We start from the raw sequence: 19,599 nt of genomic DNA on the forward strand, positions 1-19,599 counted from the left end.
CAGTGCCAGACAGTTTGCCCTTGACATTTGTGTCTAGAGCTGAGCCAGAAATGTCCTATTGCGGGGTGCCCCTTTCCTACAGTCACTGGCATCCCGGGAGCAAATCCGGCAGGAGGAGAATGTGGGCGAGAGCAAGCTCCGCAGTAAACTCTTGCCCTCTATGTACGACAGAATCTGAAAGTCTCTTCTCGAGGTCGTCTCTGCTCTTGCACTGCTTAAAAGCCCAAAGGTGCGCTTCATCTCAGCCAGGAAGCTGAGCCCCGGCATACTGGCGCCATAAAGCCCTGCCACACTCAATTACGTGACGGCAAGTCCCACGCCGTTCTCCTGCCCTCGCAGAGCCCTTCCCATGCTGCCTCCCCCGACCGGCCGGCGCCTGCCGCCGGCTCTGCGCCCGCGTGCGGCCCTGAAACCGCTGCAATTCCCTGTGCTGAGCGGGGCCGGCAGCCTGCGCCTGTCGACACTAGAAAGGGATTTTGCATGGCCGCCGCCCGTCCTTGCCCCTCCCACCCCGCTTTCGGCCCCGAGCAAAGCCCAGCCCGCTCCCCGGCGCCGCGGCACCGCCCCCGCGACCCACCCCTGTCATCCTAGCCCCATTTGGATTGGCCGCTCGCCCCGCCGCCATAGGCATTCTCTCCGACAAGGGTGAGCAGTGGTGCCTGCAGAGCCACGGAAATCTCTCCGCGTATGGCCAGTGCAGGGTCCGCTCCTCGCGTCAGCGTCATCCCATTCGGAGGCTGCAAGTCCACGGGGACGAGGACGCAGTTGGGGGTGGGGGTAACAGGGAGGGGCTTTCCATATACCCGGGCCAGTGGATACTGGGGGTCCCTCTCCCTCTGCGGGGGCTTTTGGGGACGCAGGAGGGACCAGTAGAGGCGGGACAGAGAATACCAACGGAGGGGGGAGATTTGCGGTGGCAGGCAAAAGAAGGACACCCCAGAAAGCCTCTCAAATTGTCCCTTTGCCCTCTCTGAGCGGGCCGAATTCACCCCTAACACAGCTTCAAAGTGCCCCAAATCTTGTCCACTGGTGAGGGGAGTGGCGGGGGCATCAGGACACACCTGTGTCCCAGCAGCTGCGTGCCCAGCCAGGACCAGGAGCAGGGCTGGGGCTGCTCCCAAAGTTGCCCCACCCCGATGACACAGCCGGACACGGGCTGAGGGGGGGCTGGATCAGGGTTTCTTGTCCACCTGCATGTCATGAGTGAGCACAAAATCTACCTATCCTCTGCAGCATGCCATCCTGTTGCAGAGCCATTCCCAAAGGCTTATCACATACTAAACACAACTCCTGAACAACAATTCCTAGATCGAGAGGATTTCCAGTCTTGCACTTGCTATTTCAAAACTCTCCCATCAACAGCCACACTGAGAACTGGATAGCGGTCACGTTCAACACCTGCCATGGTAATTTTGGTACCTCACAGTCCATAATTTTCTTTCCAGCAGGATAATTACGGAATATTCTGCCAGCACCACACAGAAATCCATGTGTACAGGAATAACTGTTGTCATCCCATCTGTCCAGGGAGTTTACTCGAGGCTTTTGGGTAAGCCAAACTTCTTACTGTACTTTAAATCTCCATTAACTTCTGCATGAACTGAATTGAGATTGAGGATAATTGCTTCAAATTTGAAGAGACAGAAAAGGAAAATCAAGCTGGCACAGCTCACATTATCAATACCTCTTACAACATACGACCATTTCAAAACAACTGTTGCAATAATCTATAAAATACAAAGAGGACGAGAACTGAGCAGAGATCACAAACCTTATGAACTTTATGCTTTACAGCAGGTGGGGATTAATCACAAGTGATTTATTTTCTGTAACACCATTTAACTATAAAACATCACCACCAATAAATCCAGAGAAGTACCTCGACCTGCCCAATGAAACAGGCTCTCATGGAATAACAGAATGGTTTGGGTTGGGTGATTAATCAGCAGCATTAAATTGCATGTATGGATTATTTCCCTAATCAACCTGATTCACAGTTACGTATGATCTGGCAAAGCCAAGGCTTATATCCAATAACATTATCAAATGTTTCATTAGAAACACCACCAAATCCATGTCAAACACATTACTTTATTTGTCTAGGATGATGTGTCCTATAAGGTACAAAAAAGTACTCTTCAGTTTGCCACAATTTGTTAAAAACAGCAATCTATTGCCTACAGGTAGGAAAGATTTAAATCATGTCAATATGGATTTAGGTATGAATAAATAGTACAGAAATGCTGAGAAGTTGGGATGAGATGCAGGATATGTCCCAGTGCTGTTAAAGGTGAGATTCTTCCTTGTCGCATTAAAACACACTGCTTACAATATGCAGCATCTTTTTAAAATGTCAAAGGACAACATAACCTAAATGCAACTACTCTTCTTTGACTTTCAGAAGCATAAATGGATTGTTTCCACACTGAACAATTAGTAATTTTCACAGATAGTTTAAATGACAACATTTGTATGTACAAAAACACATGGGTTTTTAGTAGATAAAATCCCCCCAGAAGAACCTGAACACCTGAGCTGGAAGTGTAAGAAAGGGTGGTCAGTAGCAACATCTTTTTAAGAAAAATAACAGAGGAGGTTCTTGCATAGCAAGGTGTGAGGTTAAACCCAAAAGGAGCTTATCCATAAATCAGGTAAATCCCAGACCACTGCAGAACAGAAGTTGACTGTGAGTTAGTGCAAAAGCTGGTCAGGTGGGTGAGGAGCTGCAGGGAAACCAGGGCTGGGAACTACAGACAGGTACCAGAGCAAGTCAGTCACACACAGCAAAAGAAAAGCCTCCTCATCTGCAATTTGCATCTTCTTGGACTCCAGTTCATCCCTCAGGGCAGCACTGCTCCCACAGGGAACACTGGGGCAGCCCAGGAGGCTCCCAGGGACGCCAACTACAGGTGGTGCTCAGCATTCCCAGAGCACTTGGCAAAGATCACTGAGCTCCAGTGGGCAGGGACACCTCACAGACACCTCTTACCCTGTCACAGCTGGAACAGTCATTGTGGCACCACTGTGGGAATGTTTCATTGGGATAACGGGACTGGAACACGATCGGGTCCCACTCCCTGGCCATTCCCACCCCTGTTCCTTGCAATCCCTACACTCCTGCACAGATCCCCGAAGTGTCACACACACGTGTCAGCGCACACTCAAACACACCTACGGCTGTGGGGAGAACAATGATCTCCATTTATTTTGTTTCATATACATCCATATTTTGAATTTTAATACAAAAGAAAAAAAATTAGAATCTGACAAATGTTTACAAACAAGATACCTTCAAATAGATTTTACTCAGTTCAGTCTGGTGCAGAGTAAATGACAAATTGTACTGTTTGTTATATTCAAGGCAACAGAGTCTGTAGTCCATGACCACTCAGCCCAACTTTTATGCAAGCTTGTTTTAATCTACCATGAATGATAAACTCCTTGTTGATTCCCAGTCCTGTGTATGTGCACATGTGTACATAGCAGCTCCTTTCATAGAAAGAAAAGACATCTAGAGGTCTTCTTGTACTTTTACCTACAGGAATCATGTTAAGATACAGAATGGATTACATGGAACCGGGGCTGGATTTTATAAGAAAAAATAATTAGCTGACAAATGAGGGCAGCAATAAAAAAGCGTCTTTTTTGCAACAATAAATAAATACAGTCAAAGTTTTCTGTGTGGACTTTAAACCAGCTTCTTCACTGAAGAACAGACGTGGCATTTCCATGGAGTTAAATGTGACCCCATTTACTGTATCTTTTTTCTTTCTCTCTTTCTCCTTCAACAAAACAAAGTTTTCCTGCTTCTGCCACAATAGTACAACAACTTGATCTTGACAAGAAAGTGGTGCTGCTGATTTTTATTTCTTTGTCCTTTGGACAAAATAAGCCAAGAATATAATTTGACTGTTGTGACCAATAAAAACGCAGTTTACATCAAGTCTTGTCAGGATAACCTGACTAAAAACATCTGGCTCCTTAATTAAAAATTGTCAGACAACCAGATCCTTGCTCGTGTGTTTGGTTAACACGCTGAACTCTAAGAAGCTGTAGACTGCAGTTTGTTGTTATGGGACCTGCAGAATACAGAAGAAAGTGAAGAATTAAGCACCCTTCAATTTGGAGAACACAGTTGCTGCAAGGTGTTGCCAAAAATAAATCATGAGGGAATTACCACCATGTTGCTTCCATTTATTTTTTTCCCTTTCAGAAATAAAAAAGGACACTTAAAATAATTTTTTCTCTGAATTTTAAGCCTATTTTCTCCTCCAGAATACAAATATTTCGGTACTTGTAAAATACAGTGTGTCACTGGAATATTCCAAAATGCCTGAAATCAGTTTTACTCACATATTTACATAATAGTAGTCCATTGAAAGGAAAGCAAAAAGACATTTTTAGTTGTAAATATTTATAATAAGGTCTACTTTGCTTAAATTTATTCAAGAACTCTTTGGATTAACTTAAAAGAAAAAAAACTGAACAGGCATGTTAAAGTCACATTTTTGCTAAGCAGAGTTCAGCAAAACTCCTCTTTGACATTCACAGTTTTATTAGTGACTTAAACAATAAAATACAAGGTCTCCATGATGAATTTTTCATTTTTCTCAATACAGTATTTGAGGAACGGAACAATTTTTTGTTAATACAGTGATGTTCACCACTGTGACTGCTGGCAACAAAAACATTTACTTTTTAGACAAATGACCTGGATTTTTAGGGCAGTTTAATGTCATTGAATTGTACAATAAAAGAAAGTGACCCCAACATCCAGTTCTGATTCCAGTTAAAAAGTTCAGACTAAAGATATCACAATCTGCAAGAAAAGAAAGAAGACGGATGGTATAAATGAAAAACAATAACAAATAAAATGCAGCAATGAAATCAGCGTGCAAGCACAGTGAGTGCTGGGGACCCAGCTAATGGCAGTGACAGAAACATGGGTTGAAAACTACCTGATAAAAATTATTATTACAGTATTGAACTGGAAAGAAAAATGCATATTCTTTTCCAGGAATGTCTGTATCTATGTCTACATCAGCCCTTCTTCAGAAAAAATAATTTTAAAAGAAAGTTTAATTTTAAAAGGTAAATTTTGAATTATGTTTCATTTTCTGTCTCCTACTTTAAACCTTACTTATTCCCTCTGTTTCAAAGGTGGTAAGTTATAAAAAGATGAGAGAAGGTGTAACACTGAAGTATTTTAATTTCTTTCATTTGATTATAAGCTTCACAGCAGGATTGTCTCTTATTAGCATGAGAAGTATTTACTGCAGAGTAGAACATCAGCACAACTCAGACACAGTATTTGTCCTGATCAGTAATTACTCTCATTAAGTTTTCTGCAGCAATGAGTTGAAGTATCATTCAAATTTTGCAAATTTATGATACCACCCGAATTTTTTACAACTCCTTTTGAATAAACATTCCAAAGTAACCTCCATAAAACCGTATTTAAACCTTAATTTGGACAAAATTTTCCAGGAAAGGCCACAGAGCAGCAAATTCCTCTATGAATGCAGGATAAGCTTAGAAAGGAGATTTCAGGGGCCAATGCAACATCTGTGGTTAGGAACACTCCAGCTTACCTGCTTGCCTTAAATCCTTTTAGTTTCTGTACAAAGAAGGACTCGAGAACTTCTGCACACTGGTAAAAAGGGGAGTCACTTGGATTGTAGTAACGGCAGTTATCAAAAATTTTGGTCATGTCTGCCACAAACTCCGTGACCTTTTTGTAGTAGCGTTTCAGGATTCTTTCTTCCATGGTTGCAAGGTCTTCAAAGAAACAAATATTATTTAAATGAGACACTTTCATTCTCAACAGAAATCTACATTGTCAAGACTGTGGGAAACAAAGCATTATCCAGGTTAGAGGCTTTTCCAGGAATGCTGGTTGTGACTGGTGACACCAGTAGGTCTCCCTCAGAAGCGACACTTAGGCATGAATATGTTGTGTGCAGCTAAATTCAATAAAATGCAAGAATCACAATGACCAGGGAAAACCTTTGCAAGGAGCTCCCTGCTTTTTCTGAAGAAATGAAGGGAAGGTCAGACAACCAAGATTCAGGTACCATGTACATGTAACAGCCATCACCTCCTGACTATTTTTTGAATTCCTGCCTTGCTTTGAACAAACTATCAATTCTCATGGGCATATGCACATTACACATGGCACAGATGAAAGATTTCAAGTGCAGGGTCATGCAAAATTCCAGAGCTCTCATCCTTACTGACCAGACACATTAAGGAGACAGGAATGGTGATACGAACAGTAATTGTCCCATTTTAATCCACATATCAATTAAAAACAGGGAGAGGAACAAAACCTGTCAAATACAAATATAGCTGTGTAAATGTCTCGTGGCACTTTTAGCCAGAAAAACAACTATCTGCCCTTGAAAAATGTCCTTAAGGTGCTTATTTTGAGATACCAGTAATGCCCGAATGTGTGCAAACTGCAGATGGGTCTGGATTACCTGATGTATTTTACTAAGATTTACTTGTATACTTAGAGGCGCCTTTTCCTCCTACTTAAGTCAGAAAGGGCTAAATGCACTTCTGTTTACTCCACTAGCAGTATCGTAATTTGAGCTTTCCTTATAAACTTTAACCCATCCACCATGGAATAGGAATTGTTCAGCATTGTCATAACAGCACAGTCCAAAACTTGGAACAGAAAAGGACACAATTTCTAAACAAAATACTGTTTTCAGTCAACATACCACAACATTTTGCCAAGATACTAAACTGAACTTTCCTATTTCTAGGATGAGTAAGGAGTAGGTGAGAAAGCTCTAATGACACACTGGCTCTCATTTAGAGATATGAAAAGGTATTGGTTCAATACTGGAAGGAAAGGAATAACATTCCCAACACCATTTCTGCCAGGAGATAGATTTTCTCAAGAAATTTCACATCCAAGTGCTTATCCAGTTTTAACTGGTGAGCTCTAAGAAGATTAGAGTAAAGCACTGTAAAGCTGCAGCATCTCCCTTTCAACTTCGCCCACATTCACAGTATCTGAATGCATTTTGTTCCTGCAGCTTTAAAGATAAATTACACATAAAACAAAATTTACTATTACTATCAAGTCATATGAAGATAATTTTAAACTCCATCTTAAGGTGCACGTCATGCTTCCATAGCATCACATCCTGCTCAGCCTCTGGAGGAGAAGCTCATGCACAAAGACAGAAAAAAATTGTCCTCTTTAAATGAAGAAATTTAAAAACATGAGTTCTATCCTATTGCTGCATTGACTTCCACATTTCATCTGTAAGACAGGCAGTTATTTAGGGTGAAGGAGTCAGCCTAGAAGTAGATAAAACAGCCTTCATGAACTTCTGAATGTATCAGTGAGAAATCACCGTGTTTCATCTGCCTAACCTGTGAATTTTGCAAAATATGGCTGGAACTGGTCAGCAGGAAATTAACTTGTTATTCCAAAGCCCAAACCCACTCACTCAGGCTGTTCTCACCAACACTTACCCATTGGTTCTTTGATGACACCATAATAATCTGGTGCATCGTTGGGATCTACTGGTTCTAAGAACGGCCACGCCATTTTGTGAGCCTGGCAGGGAAACAGGAGAGAATTAAAATATAAAATCGAGTTAAACTAGGTACTATTAATAGGTAAATATTTTCATCCTTTTATCTGTTGGGGTCTGGAGTTGAATTTCAGGAAGAAGTGCAGCATTATATGAAAAAGGAACCAGTTCTCATCTGATGACTGGGTAAAGTTTTAAATGCCAGTGACCCAGTAGTTCGGCTTCAAAACAGGAAACTGTGAAATTCAGACATAACAGGATACTGTTCTGAACAGGCTGCATGGAAAAGTATGGAATGAATTTACTGAGAGTGCTTTCTAGTACCCTAAAATTAATATGCTTTTATAAATGTATGCAAAATACAGGACAATGCAAATTATTACTTAGAGGATTTCTGTTACCACAGTTTTAAGAATTGTACCAGAATTCTTAAAAAGTCTTTAGAGTTGTAGCAGAAAAAGCCTATTTGGGAGTGACAGAGAAACCAGAAATATACTGTATTGTTGCACAGTGACATATTCTTATTATCAAGATGCCATCATTTACATGCTGATAATGACCCCCTATGAGAACACTCCTGAAATCTGGTAACTCTCAAAGTACAGAAGTATAGATCACAACCCTCAGAAAACTGATCTGAGAACAGAACATGGCACTTTTCATACCCTGTGCAGTTGGGCTCCCACTTTGCCTTTTGGGATTCTAAATCTGCTTCCTTTAAAAGCCTTTCATTGAAGGGATTATTTAGTTTCACCCACTCAGGAGTGGTGGTTTACTAATTATTGTAAATATTCCTCAGGACAATAATGCCAAGCAAGTTTGCAGCTGACACAGTGCCAAAGCTTTGCTATTCCCTCAAATCTCAGAGCTACTAAAGAGAAATCAAAACCCTCCTCCCAGACCCACTGGGTCTGTCACACTCCCTGATGCTGCCACCCATCTCCTCACCTGCAAGGAGCGCAGGACCCTCCTCAACCCTTCATAGTCTTTATCTGTGAGTGGACTGAGCACAGTCATGGCATCCTCTGTGGACTGGCACTGTGGACACACGTACTCATCAATGAGATCTGCCTCGCTCTGCAGGATGCCCACGCAGCGCCCGTGGTACCAGTTCTGACATCGGTCACAGCCAATGTAAAATCTGCAAGAGCCAAACCAAATGTCAGTGGCTTCAACTATTTCAAGTCCAGGTTACATTTAAACCCATAAACCTGCCATCACCTGCACACAAGCAGATACTTGGCATGATTAAAGACAACAGGTAACGTCAGATTTCAGAGTGACAAATTCTACTCCAACTGTTTTTGTATTTACAGACCATTTCAAAACACGTTCCTAAATTTTACACTTTCAAGCAATCAAGATTTCAAAAATCATTCCTCTGCTTTAGAGATGAAAGGAACAGTGTAAAGCCAGAAGTCTCACCCAGCCAGTATCCAAACCAATTCAAGATGCATTTTGCACAAACTGGACTACAACTACGGCTTGTTTCACTCTGTACAAGCACTTTTCATATGGAAGCTTCAGTCTTGTAACTGAACACGGAGTATTCTATGACACAAAGCCTTACAGTAAAAGATGTATATAATTCACATATATATAATCATATACCAACCATATACCCCCCTACTAAAATTATGTTCTCCAGCCAGATCAGATTAAAGCACAAAAAAACCCACTAAATACAGCATTTGTCTTTTAGTCTTTCTAACCATCCCCTGTTAAAGAAAATAAAATTAAAAAAGAAAATAAATCCCAATTAAAGTACATGGTGTTTTGGTAGTTTGTTGTTAAAAATAAAAACCACAATACATTTTGACCACCCTGAGAAAGTTCACTTTTCCTAAACATTTACTGAACAGAAACATCTGGGAGGGGGAGACAATTACTGAAAAGCAATTTGTATTACGAATGAATACAATATATGCAGAATAACTAGTTGTTTACTCTTTGCAAGGAACAGGAAAGCACAGTCAGAGCAGTTTTGCTACCTAGACATGGAATAAGAGGTTCTTATCCGAACTCACTGCGACTCATCATAAGGTGTTCTGCAGATACAGTACAACTCCTCACTGCTGCCCTCTTGTGCCCGTTTACACTCATTACAGATGTACACATCCATTTTCTTAGCCTCCTTTTCTGTGATTCCAACACATTCTCCATGATACCAGTTAGTACAAAGATCACAGCCAATATAGAACCTAAAAGTGTTCACAATGAAAATGACAATGTAATTGTCATTTCAAATGGCATGGAACTTTTCCCTGCATTTCTCTCTGATGCACTTGCTGCTGGGCTACTTTCTGTCTCAGCTTCCCTGCTCCCTAACCTTACAAACTAACATCTCATGCTGCAGCTAGACTGGCAGTAAGGTCACTTGGGTCAATTTAAATTGACAGTTCATCAAAATGCACATGTATTGATATGTACATATTAATATGTAACCAGACTTGACAAAACTATGGGCTGAAAATCTACTGTCTTCAATGTGTGTGTGAAAAACTGTCAAAGGCACAAAAAGACAAGGCCAAAGAAAAAAGGTTTACATTTTCAAAATTGCAGCTCAAAAGCCACTGAAACATTTCCTTAAAGTTTGAAAATGTAGGTCTCAGTTAATTTAAAAAACAAAAGCAAAGCGCAAACACCAGCTAGGAGTTACGAGTACACTACAAGAACATGCAACCAGCAGTGTGTAGGTACATCTTGGTGTAACATGATACGAAAGAAAATAGGGTCAGGGCATGACTGTCAATTTTAAATCTTGGAGTTTTTTTTTGAGGGGGATGTGCACTGAAATCTGATAATAAACTACTTAAAACTGCGACAAAGTGGAATTTTGACTGAATAACGCCTCCTCTCAGACACAGCTGTGTGACGGAACCAGGTATGGTATGACACAAAGTGAAGGGAACCAGGGACAGAATCATGGGAATGGGACCTTGCACAGAATGATGTGACGAAACTGTAAAATATTATGCCAGGATGTTTGTAACTCGTGTATGGATCTCTCAGAACACACCTATGACCAGTGACAACCAGATGGGCAACACTCACATCCATTCTCTCTGCCTAAGCAAAAGCAAGCAGACTCGGAACCTCCATCCTCCTGGATTTTGGAGACCTCAACCCCCTGCCAGGTGCTGCCGTAGGAATTCCTGCCACCCTGTCAGCCTGCAGGCAACACCCTGGGGCGTTGCACCAGCAGGGCAGTAGCTACCCCATGTTCCACAGGAAGCATCTCTGATTTCCTGGGCCTCTGCACACATCCTGCACACTCAGATCCTGCTTTTTCTCTTGTTTTCAGTCAGGCAAATCCTAAAATAATTATCACACAACCCCATTTCCATAAAGAATGGCTAGACATAGATTCTGACAACTATAAGGAACTCAGCCTGTGCCCTGTTCCCAAGAGAGGCCGTGTCTGGTCCTGGTGATGTGGAAGCACATTTGCATCCAGGTGTAGGTGCTAAGCCTTGCCACTGGAATGTGGAGCAGGTGCCACATTATGCTTTAACAGATAGATTGGAATCTAAGCAGGAATCTTGGAAAGATATCCTTACTGACCATCCTTGAAAACAGTATTAGCAAATCCCTATAACCCTGGAGTATCATGAATGAGAAAGAAATGTAATAGTTTTGCAATAAAATACACAGCACAAAACAACTTAAAAGGCTTTACTAAATCCAAAGAAACACACAGGGTATTCATAAAATACCACAAACTGGCTTTTCAAGTAGCACACCTATCTTTTCTCAAGTAGAAAAGAGACACCAGCATAAAGAGGAAAAGTATCCAATGCCTACATATACATAAATGAAAAAATAAAAAATTCTCAGAAAACTGTTTCAAAACTTGACTAATTCCAAATAGCAAAAGGATTATGTACTTCAACAGTATAGTCATCATTTGTAGGAATATCAAATACAAGATTCACAAAAAGCAAAGCAGCAGAGCTCTGTCATATTGCTAAGGATACTACTGAGTTATTAACATTTCATTTTCTTGGAAGCACAGTTCTCAATTCAAGCTACCAAAATTCACTCTATGACCACTAGAGTCAACACAAAGAGTTAGTCTGACAATCAAATCCCTTTGCTCACTCACTAACTCCAGATGCAGTAACACACAGACCTCTGGTATCACAGCCAGAGAACAGGGTCCCTCCTAAGTACGCTGGATAACAGAAAACCTGATACAGACACAAAGTTAAGTGAGGCTGGGGACATCCCTCAGAGGTGACAGTGACATAACAGCCAGAGCATCACTCTGCTCTTCCTGCAGCACTGGCAGTCCAGGGAGCAGCCCCATTTCCCACGCTGAAGTAATAGTGCAATGGTCAGAGTTACTCAAAACCTCAAGATCTCAACTTTATTAAAAAAACATAATTAAACCCCAAAAAAGGCTAGAAGGAACCAAGAGGTCTCGTAGTCCTGGCCCTAAACTTGAAATGAAGAACCATGACCCATGGAGTGAATGCATCACTCCAGATCTATGGTTTTCCTGTTACCAGCCCTTAAAGTACCACCAAATGGTACCAGTTCGTATTTTTGGGTATTGTCGCTTACTTGGAATTGATCTGAAGTCAGACTTACTGTACATACATCTCTGCACAGCTCTCAGATGTTAACCATTACTAACTACTGCTGTTAGTCACCTCTACCTTAAGGAGGAACATGTAACACTATCCCCTGGAATCCACTGGATTCTCCACTCCAGCACTTACAGCATTTCTTCACAAGCTCTGTACATAACATAAATACTTTTTCCTCATTCACAGTCAGAATCAAACTACAGAGAACTGCAGTTTTCACTTTGTCAAATGCTTAAATATTGATTTTTATCAACCCTGGAATGCAAATAATAACACATGGAAACCATTTCTCCCTGAAACATTGTCCAAAGTGAACTGCAGTCCAGTGACTCAGAGCCCCCTTTACTGGGTACTGCCTTACAAAAAAAAGTCATTTATTGGAAGACGGTACCAAAGCTATTTCTGAAAAACATCAGCTACTTATTAAAAAGAAATTGCTCAAACCAAATTGTCACTTGCTTCTGAGGCAGAGGCAAAACAGCAAAAGAAAGAGTAACAGAGCGGAGGGAAAAAAAAGAAAAGAGTATGTGCATATGAGACAGGAAGGTCACACAATGGAGACATGCAAACGAGTAAATATAAACCACACACAGTAACAGTATCAATCGAGTATGTTAATATTTGTAACTGCTAGTGGAAAATAGAGACTTTATTCTCTATACCCTAGTGATCACTGCAATAACCTGCCACTATCTCCACTTCTAGCACTACCTGGCACTAAGAGCTGACACTAAACCTAAAGCTAAGGACATGCAGGAGGGGCTATGGCATCGTTACTCACTTGGACTCGTCGTAAGGCGTTTTACAGATGCAATAAAGCTTTGTGTCCTTCTTCGTTTCCTTTGAGGTAGTAGAAATCATTTTCTTTTTCTTGGACTTGGAAGCTGAGGAATCCTTCTCCTCCTCTCGTTTCCTCTTCTGGGAGGAGACTGGCATGGGGACAGTGGTGGAGGAGGAGGAGGTGATGCTGGCTGCCGGTGGCTGTGGTGGTGCTGGTGGCACTGGTGGTGGGGCAGCAGCGGCCATGGCTGCAGCTGCAGATGCAGCAGCTGCTGCCTGGGCTCTTTCTTTTTCTTTCTTAATTTTAGTCAAGTCTTTCTTTAGCTCCTCCTGAAGTGTATTAAATGAATAAATAGAGGGAGGCACTTCATATGGTAACTGCAAGACAGGGTTACAATCTATGCAAAAATCCCCATGCTTAACCAGTAGAAAATAATTAAATCCACTCAAATATGCATTTCTTTCATGTTCTCAACCTACAATTCACATAATATTAAGGGATGACACACTTGGGCTACAATGGCCCACTGGCTGTAACTTATCAGAAGCTGTTTCATGAAAGCAGGTAATTTCAGTCCAGAAGAAAACCAAGAGGCCCTCAAAGGACATATGAGTAGCTTTGCAGAGATCCACAACCGCAGCTTCTTCCTGTAAATTCCCTTAAAATCTCACTGAGCAAACAGACAAAGATTAACACAGAAATGTTCTCCCCAGCTTAACATCAAATTAGCCTTTGAGACTCTGTCCTTACCTGCACTTCAATCTGTAGATCTTTGTCCAGAAGTGCTCTTTTTTTCAGTATTTCAGCTTTCAGCTGTTCTTTATGCTTGAAAAGCAGAGCTGAGAGCTTGGTTGCGTTCTGTTTGCTCCGCTTCTGCTCCACGCTCTCTTCTCGCTTCCGTTTCTTAGCTGCCTGTTTTTCTTCTTTGTCTATCTTATCCAGAATATATTTCATCACTTGGTTGCACACAATCATTCTGGGGAAGGAATAAAGGAAAAGGGCATTGTGCTGAGCTGCCTGTTTATTCCCAGTTGAGAATGCAGAATCAATTCTCCAGTCGCTGCAAGCTCATTATTATATTTCCTAAGATGTAAAAGGTAAATTTAGCAACACACAGTGCTTCCACTCCTGCTTATTTACTAGAACACTGCTGGGAGAGATCAAGTCCCTTGTTAGGCTCAAGAGGGCCAGTCCCAATTTCACTTAAATGATCTGAGTACTAATTGTTCCTCCCCTCCCCCATCCAACTCCCAAAGCTTTGGCTTTAGTAGGATGAAGAGACGTTTTCACTCAATTCAGTTTCCACAATTTGTTTCAAAGAGCTGGATTTTCATTCTGATATAAGATGAAAGTGAGTTGGAAGCCTGTAATTTCTTTTAAAACAGACATTTCTACGTTCCAGTGACCACCAAATACTACCAAGATTTTGTGTTTTGGCGTAAGGACTGACAAATACTTTTCATTGTATAGAATTCACTATTAACAGTTCCCAATTTCTCCACTAATGACAGCTCAAGATTAGTTTTTCATCTACTTGTTGTACATTCAACTATAAATCTATTTTCCTGCTCACTTGTTCTGCACCTTCCATTTATTTTGCTTTATATTTAAATTAGAAAATGAATGTATTTTGGTTCTTCTGAATTTACTTTTCCCTTCTCTATTCTTTTCCAAAACCACTAGAAAACCAAATGCTTCTCCTTGCCAGAGTGACCATGTAAAACAACTCCCATTGAGCTGAGAGGAAACAGCAGAATAGCAATGGCCAGGACAAGCAGCTGCTGGCAACTCTGTGGTCTCGGACATTTTGTCCTTTGACAGACAGATGAATTTTGATGACAAATGTAATATGTAGATAAATATTTGTAGGGCCATACAATTTTGTTTAGCTTGCTCTTCTATATCTACTTGATTCAGTCTGTTTTTTTCACAGACTAAAGGTCCCCACCTTGTATTTTTGAAGAAGAATAAATCAGTGAGATGGAAAGGCAGCTGCACCATGAACCAAGCTAGCTAGAACTATACTTTTTATCTTTCTCTTAAATTGGACTTTTGTCAGTCGAAACACCTATTTGGCTGTCTGACACTATGAAATGAAGAGCATATCCAACACATCTTTTTCTTTATGCAACTGTGAACAGTAAAGGAGTGGCACCCAGGGACAGTGTTGTAATCAACTGAGCCTGTGATCTGATGATCCAAATTTTTTAAAATACGATCTTCTTTTTCTTAGTATCTGACACACACTTGTGATTATCTAATTAGAGCAACTGTATGTGTGAAAAGGAGTCAAAATAACCCCATGACAAATGACAAACATTTCAAATTTCTGTTTAGCAGCTTCAAGCATAAAATCTCTCCGTTTGTCAATCTGTCTTCCAACTCTTCAGCTCCTTCTGTAGAGTGGGATGTGCAGGAACAAGAATGGAAACACATGGCCATGATAAAGGACAAACAAAACCCAGGCTTTTTTTGCAGCAGAGCCATTAATTCTCCATTCTGTGCTCCTTTAAGGATGGTTTTTACTTGAGTTTAAGAACTGTGGCCAGCTTCAAACACAATATGTAATATTACTTAAAAAACATATGATCAAAATAAAATTGAGATTATACTAATGCAATAAAGATCATTATGAAACTTACTTCTAAATGTTACTCTAACCAATTTAAAATAGCAACACTTCTTTAACCAGGTTTTTACAAACCAGCATTTCATTATGATACCATTAAAAGATGTAATAAATGAAAAACTTGACATCTACAGATGCACTGTGATGCACATTCACCTCTGATTTTCTTCCCTCTCAGCTGGAGTCAATGTCTTCTTCTGTTTCAAATGTTCTATGACAGCATTCTGCTTCACAACCACCTGTAGGATGATACAGATTTCAAAATACAACACGAAAACTTTAGCCAGTATTTCACAGCATTATGGGCAGAACCAGGACATTTCTTAAGTTAAAGAAAAAGTTGAAGTGCCATTTATTTCACTGAGTTACAAAATAAAGCTGATTTTATCAGGGAAGCAGTGCTGGTTTAAAACAATTATTTGAAAATTGAAAAAGAATTTGAAAATGAATACCACCACCCCCAGAGCAGGACAGTTTGCTTATGTCAGGTTTAAATCCAGGGACTAAATGTAAGTTGACTGTATTTCCTCAGTGACTGGTTGTTTTAAAAATGGTAAGAGTCTTATAACATGTATTTTTTAAGCCCTGCAGCCATCCAACAGCATCCCATTTCAGATACCTCTGTGGAACCTCAGTTTTCAGGTAATGAAAGTACTGCACATGTGTTCTCTCCATCAGCTCTCCTAGCTCTGACCTATCTTTCCTGAATTGAGAATAGAGACAGATTTGTCCCAGCAGCTAGTGGTAAACAGAATCAAGGTGACAGAAGAATGCAAACATGGTACAAGTGACTTGATGTGCTGAGTTAACTTGGAATGTGTCATTAAATTGCCAACAGCAATCGTGCACTATCTTTGAAAGAATCAAATTAACTGCCTATCAAATGTATTAACATTGTTAACAACAACAGGCATTTCAAACTGTATTTCTTTCAATACTTACTTCAGTAAGCGTTAATTTCCTTCTGTTAACTTTACCTGTTTCTGGATAATGTCACTTTGATTAGAAGCCTGAAGGGTGTGCTCATGTTTAATTTCTATCTGTTGCTGCTTTTTCTTCTGTTGCTGCTCCCTGAGCTGCTGAACTCTGTGCAGCTGCTCCTGAACACTAGCTGTTTGCACTGTCACCACACTGGCAATCTGCTGAGCCTGCACTGGGCTACCGTGTTGGATCTCAAGAGGTAACTGAAGCTTGATCTGCGGCACGCTGCCCTGCTGGGCTTGTATCTGAGCCACAGCATGGGGCTGCAGCTGAGAGAGGATTTCCACTTGCTGCTGAAGCTGAGGCAATTCAGTAACACTTGTTGGAGGCTGCTGAAGGTGCAGCTGAGGATGAGCTGGGCACTGCACAGGAACCTGATTTAAACTTTGAGGGTTTAAACTTGCAAGGGTTGAGCCTGAGGTCTGAACCTGAGGCTGGGATTGCTGCAGCCCAGCTGGAATTTGTATGGGAGCATGGGGCCACATCGGACTGGGTTGTCGGGTTGGAGTCTGCACCTGAGCTGGATGCTGAGCCTGCGCCGGGGACTGGCCTGGGGGCAGGCCCGCAGGCGGCGGCTGCATCAGGCCTGGCGCTGGAGAGAGTCCCCGAGCCTGGGCTGGAGACTGAGCTGGAGATTTGGACGGCTGAGCTTCAGGGGGCGCCGCAGAGTCACCGGAGACTTCGGGCTGGCTCAGGGCCTCGGGCTGAGCACCCTGGGGCTGCGCCCCCACAGGCTGCGCAGGGGCCGAGCTGGGCTGGCCCTGGGGCTGCCCCTGCCCCGCGGGCACAGCCGGTGCTGGTGGCGCCTGCAGAGCCGGCTTCAGTTCCCCTGCAGCTGAGAACAACACAAACGAGGATTCCATTAATTGTAAATGGCGGGGCTATGAGCCTTACTAACTCAAACCCTCTGGAACTACTGCAAAGCTCTATGCAGCAACTCAACAGACTCTGCAACACACTTCCAACAAATTTACTGCACTAACAGACCACCTCCAGCTGCATAAATACTCCCATGCAATTGAAATGGAAGCTTTTTTCCTGCTGAACAGAACAGTGCTTACCCGAGGCTGAAGTAGAAACCGTGGTTGTAGTTGTGCTAGCTGTAGTAGCAGCTGCTGGTAGTGGGGTGAACAGAAATCTCTGAATTGTACCATTTGGCATAGCTGCTTGCATAAGCTGTTGTCCTGGACCAGGTATTACAGTCACACCCTGAGGGATTAACTGTAACTGACCAGTAGTTTGACCTTGTCCCTGAATTACCACAGTTAAACCTTGACTGCCACCCTAAAAAAAAGTTAATATTGATGTATTAGTGACACGATTCTTAGACAGACTTTGCTGAAAATCAGAATGAGGGGTTTAGATTTCAAAATTCAATATTTTTATCACATACCGTACTCCTAAAATCTAAAACTAGCATCTGAGATAATAAAATACTCTTTCAACAATTCTATCGCCCCAGATGACTAGGGTGGAGTTACACATTTTGTGAACGAACAGAACACAATACAAAACCTGTGAGTCTTTGGTGTAGAAACTCACAGAATGGTTTAGGCTGGGAGGAAACTTAAAGCTCACCCAGTTCCACCCACACCTTCCACTGTCCCAGGCTGCTCCAAGCCCCGTCCAACCTGGCCTTGGACACTTCCAGGGATGGGGCAGCCACAGCTTCTCTGGGCACCCTGCACCAGGGCCTCCCCACCCTCACAGGGAAGAATTTCCTCCCAGTATCTAATCTAAACCTACCCTCCCCCTTCAGCTTGAACTCCAAGTCTTGTTCCACCTACAAAAAGCCTTATCTGGCAACCAGCAGTCTGTACATTGCAATAATTTATATGTATTATTTATAGTTTGAAGAATAGATATTGTGGTAAATCACAGAAATGTACTTGGACCCAAAAATTGACTCTAAACTTATTTTTTGCCAACAGACCTTCATGATCTGAGCAGAAGTTGTAAGAACTTTTTCCTCCTCTGCTCAAAGATACTGCAACTTTTCCTCTGAGATTCTGGATAGCATGAATGAAAACTAAATCTTCACATCAAATCAAAAGACAAGGAATCAACATTATGATCTGAATGTCTACAAAATAGGCCATACAGAATAATTATGTCCTTTACTGCTATTAAAGACTTCTTTTTCCATACTGCTGAACACTCCTGATGCCAGATACCTTACTGGGAAATACAACAGGAAGTGGGAGTTAAAACTTTACTATTAAAACGACTTACTTTGTAGTTACTATTTATTTTATTTATTTACTATTTAGGCTGCTTTCAGTCTGTAATTATGCCAATGGTCATCCTAAATGAAGCCAGACACATAAATTTAAGGGCACAGGCACTACACTGCTGAAATCCAAAGGCTGGATGGGTGTTAGCACACTTCCACACCCAGGACTGTCCAGTGCTTTACCTGTCCTTGTGTGAGCTGCGTGAGCTGGGCCATTGTCAGCTTCACCTGGCCCTGCTGAGGGCGAGGAGGCGGTGCTGGGGTCTGTGGCTGAACTTGTTGAGGGGCTGCTCCAGAGCTTGTGATGGTTTTCTGCCCAGTGCTGGAAGAAGCTGTGCTGGTACTAGAAACTGCTGTTGAGACAGGCTGACCCCTGATTATTTGAGTCACCACTTGCTGTGTCTGACCTGGAAGAGAAGAATTTGAGCTAAGAAACATGTTTTGAGCTTTTTAACCATAAGCACAGGAAACCTCCAAGTCACAAATTGCAGTGGGGTGTGATAGTGATCAGACAGGTGAAGCAAACACTGCAGTTTGCACATAAATTTTCTTTACAAACCATTTATGTGATTGACTGAAAAATGTCTGCAAAATGTTTTCTATTTTAAGGTTGCATGCATATGGAATACTTCAAACATTTAGCTTCTCTTTATGAAAAAACCAACAAAAAGGGAGGCTTTCTCAATGCACAATTACTCTATATGTTTTTAGGGTTTTTCAGTTTTTCTTTTTTTTTCCCCAGAATGAATGGACTTAAAATTAAGTACTACCTTTCCCAGTGTCAATGATGAACAACACTGACAAAGCCTCCAGCCAACACATCCAAGAGC

The 19,599-nt window shown here is 41.7% G+C and overlaps 1 protein-coding gene and 1 long non-coding RNA gene across 17 annotated transcripts in view; one reads left to right on the plus strand and one right to left on the minus strand.

Moving 5' to 3' along the window:
* Positions 1-530: 530 nt before the first annotated feature.
* Positions 531-3,672, plus strand: LOC121663342. 5 transcript variants are annotated; one of them, XR_006015608.1, is made up of 3 exons: positions 531-645; positions 1,446-1,549; positions 3,542-3,672. It is a non-coding gene; the product is annotated as an uncharacterized LOC121663342 (long non-coding RNA). The 5 variants fall into 5 exon arrangements; XR_006015607.1 differs by having other exon boundaries at positions 535-645; positions 1,449-1,549; XR_006015606.1 differs by having other exon boundaries at positions 626-701; positions 1,449-1,549.
* BPTF (bromodomain PHD finger transcription factor) overlaps positions 2,072-19,599 on the minus strand; it is a 54,055-nt gene continuing 36,527 nt past the window's right edge. For 8 of the 12 annotated variants that reach the window (XM_042025463.1, XM_042025458.1, XM_042025455.1 and 5 more), the window contains 11 exons: positions 18,953-19,176; positions 17,598-17,820; positions 17,052-17,371; positions 15,712-15,794; positions 13,677-13,902; positions 12,927-13,255; positions 9,581-9,754; positions 8,502-8,694; positions 7,492-7,576; positions 5,592-5,778; positions 2,072-4,079 (listed from right to left, as the gene is read on the minus strand). In XM_042025463.1, coding sequence (XP_041881397.1) covers positions 4,043-4,079; positions 5,592-5,778; positions 7,492-7,576; positions 8,502-8,694; positions 9,581-9,754; positions 12,927-13,255; positions 13,677-13,902; positions 15,712-15,794; positions 17,052-17,371; positions 17,598-17,820; positions 18,953-19,176 — 2,081 coding nt within the window. In that variant the 3' untranslated portion in view covers positions 2,072-4,042. Of the gene's footprint in view, positions 4,080-4,532; positions 4,820-5,591; positions 5,779-7,491; positions 7,577-8,501; positions 8,695-9,580; positions 9,755-12,926; positions 13,256-13,676; positions 13,903-15,711; positions 15,795-17,051; positions 17,372-17,597; positions 17,821-18,952; positions 19,177-19,599 lie in introns of those variants that run through there. The other 4 variants (XM_042025461.1, XM_042025466.1, XM_042025456.1 and 1 more) reach the window with 3 other exon arrangements.

Source organism: Corvus kubaryi, unplaced genomic scaffold (genome assembly GCF_017639235.1).
Source record: "Corvus kubaryi isolate FWS band 111438036 unplaced genomic scaffold, C.kubaryi_AGA036_p1.0 37272, whole genome shotgun sequence".
Taxonomy (NCBI): domain Eukaryota; kingdom Metazoa; phylum Chordata; class Aves; order Passeriformes; family Corvidae; genus Corvus; species Corvus kubaryi.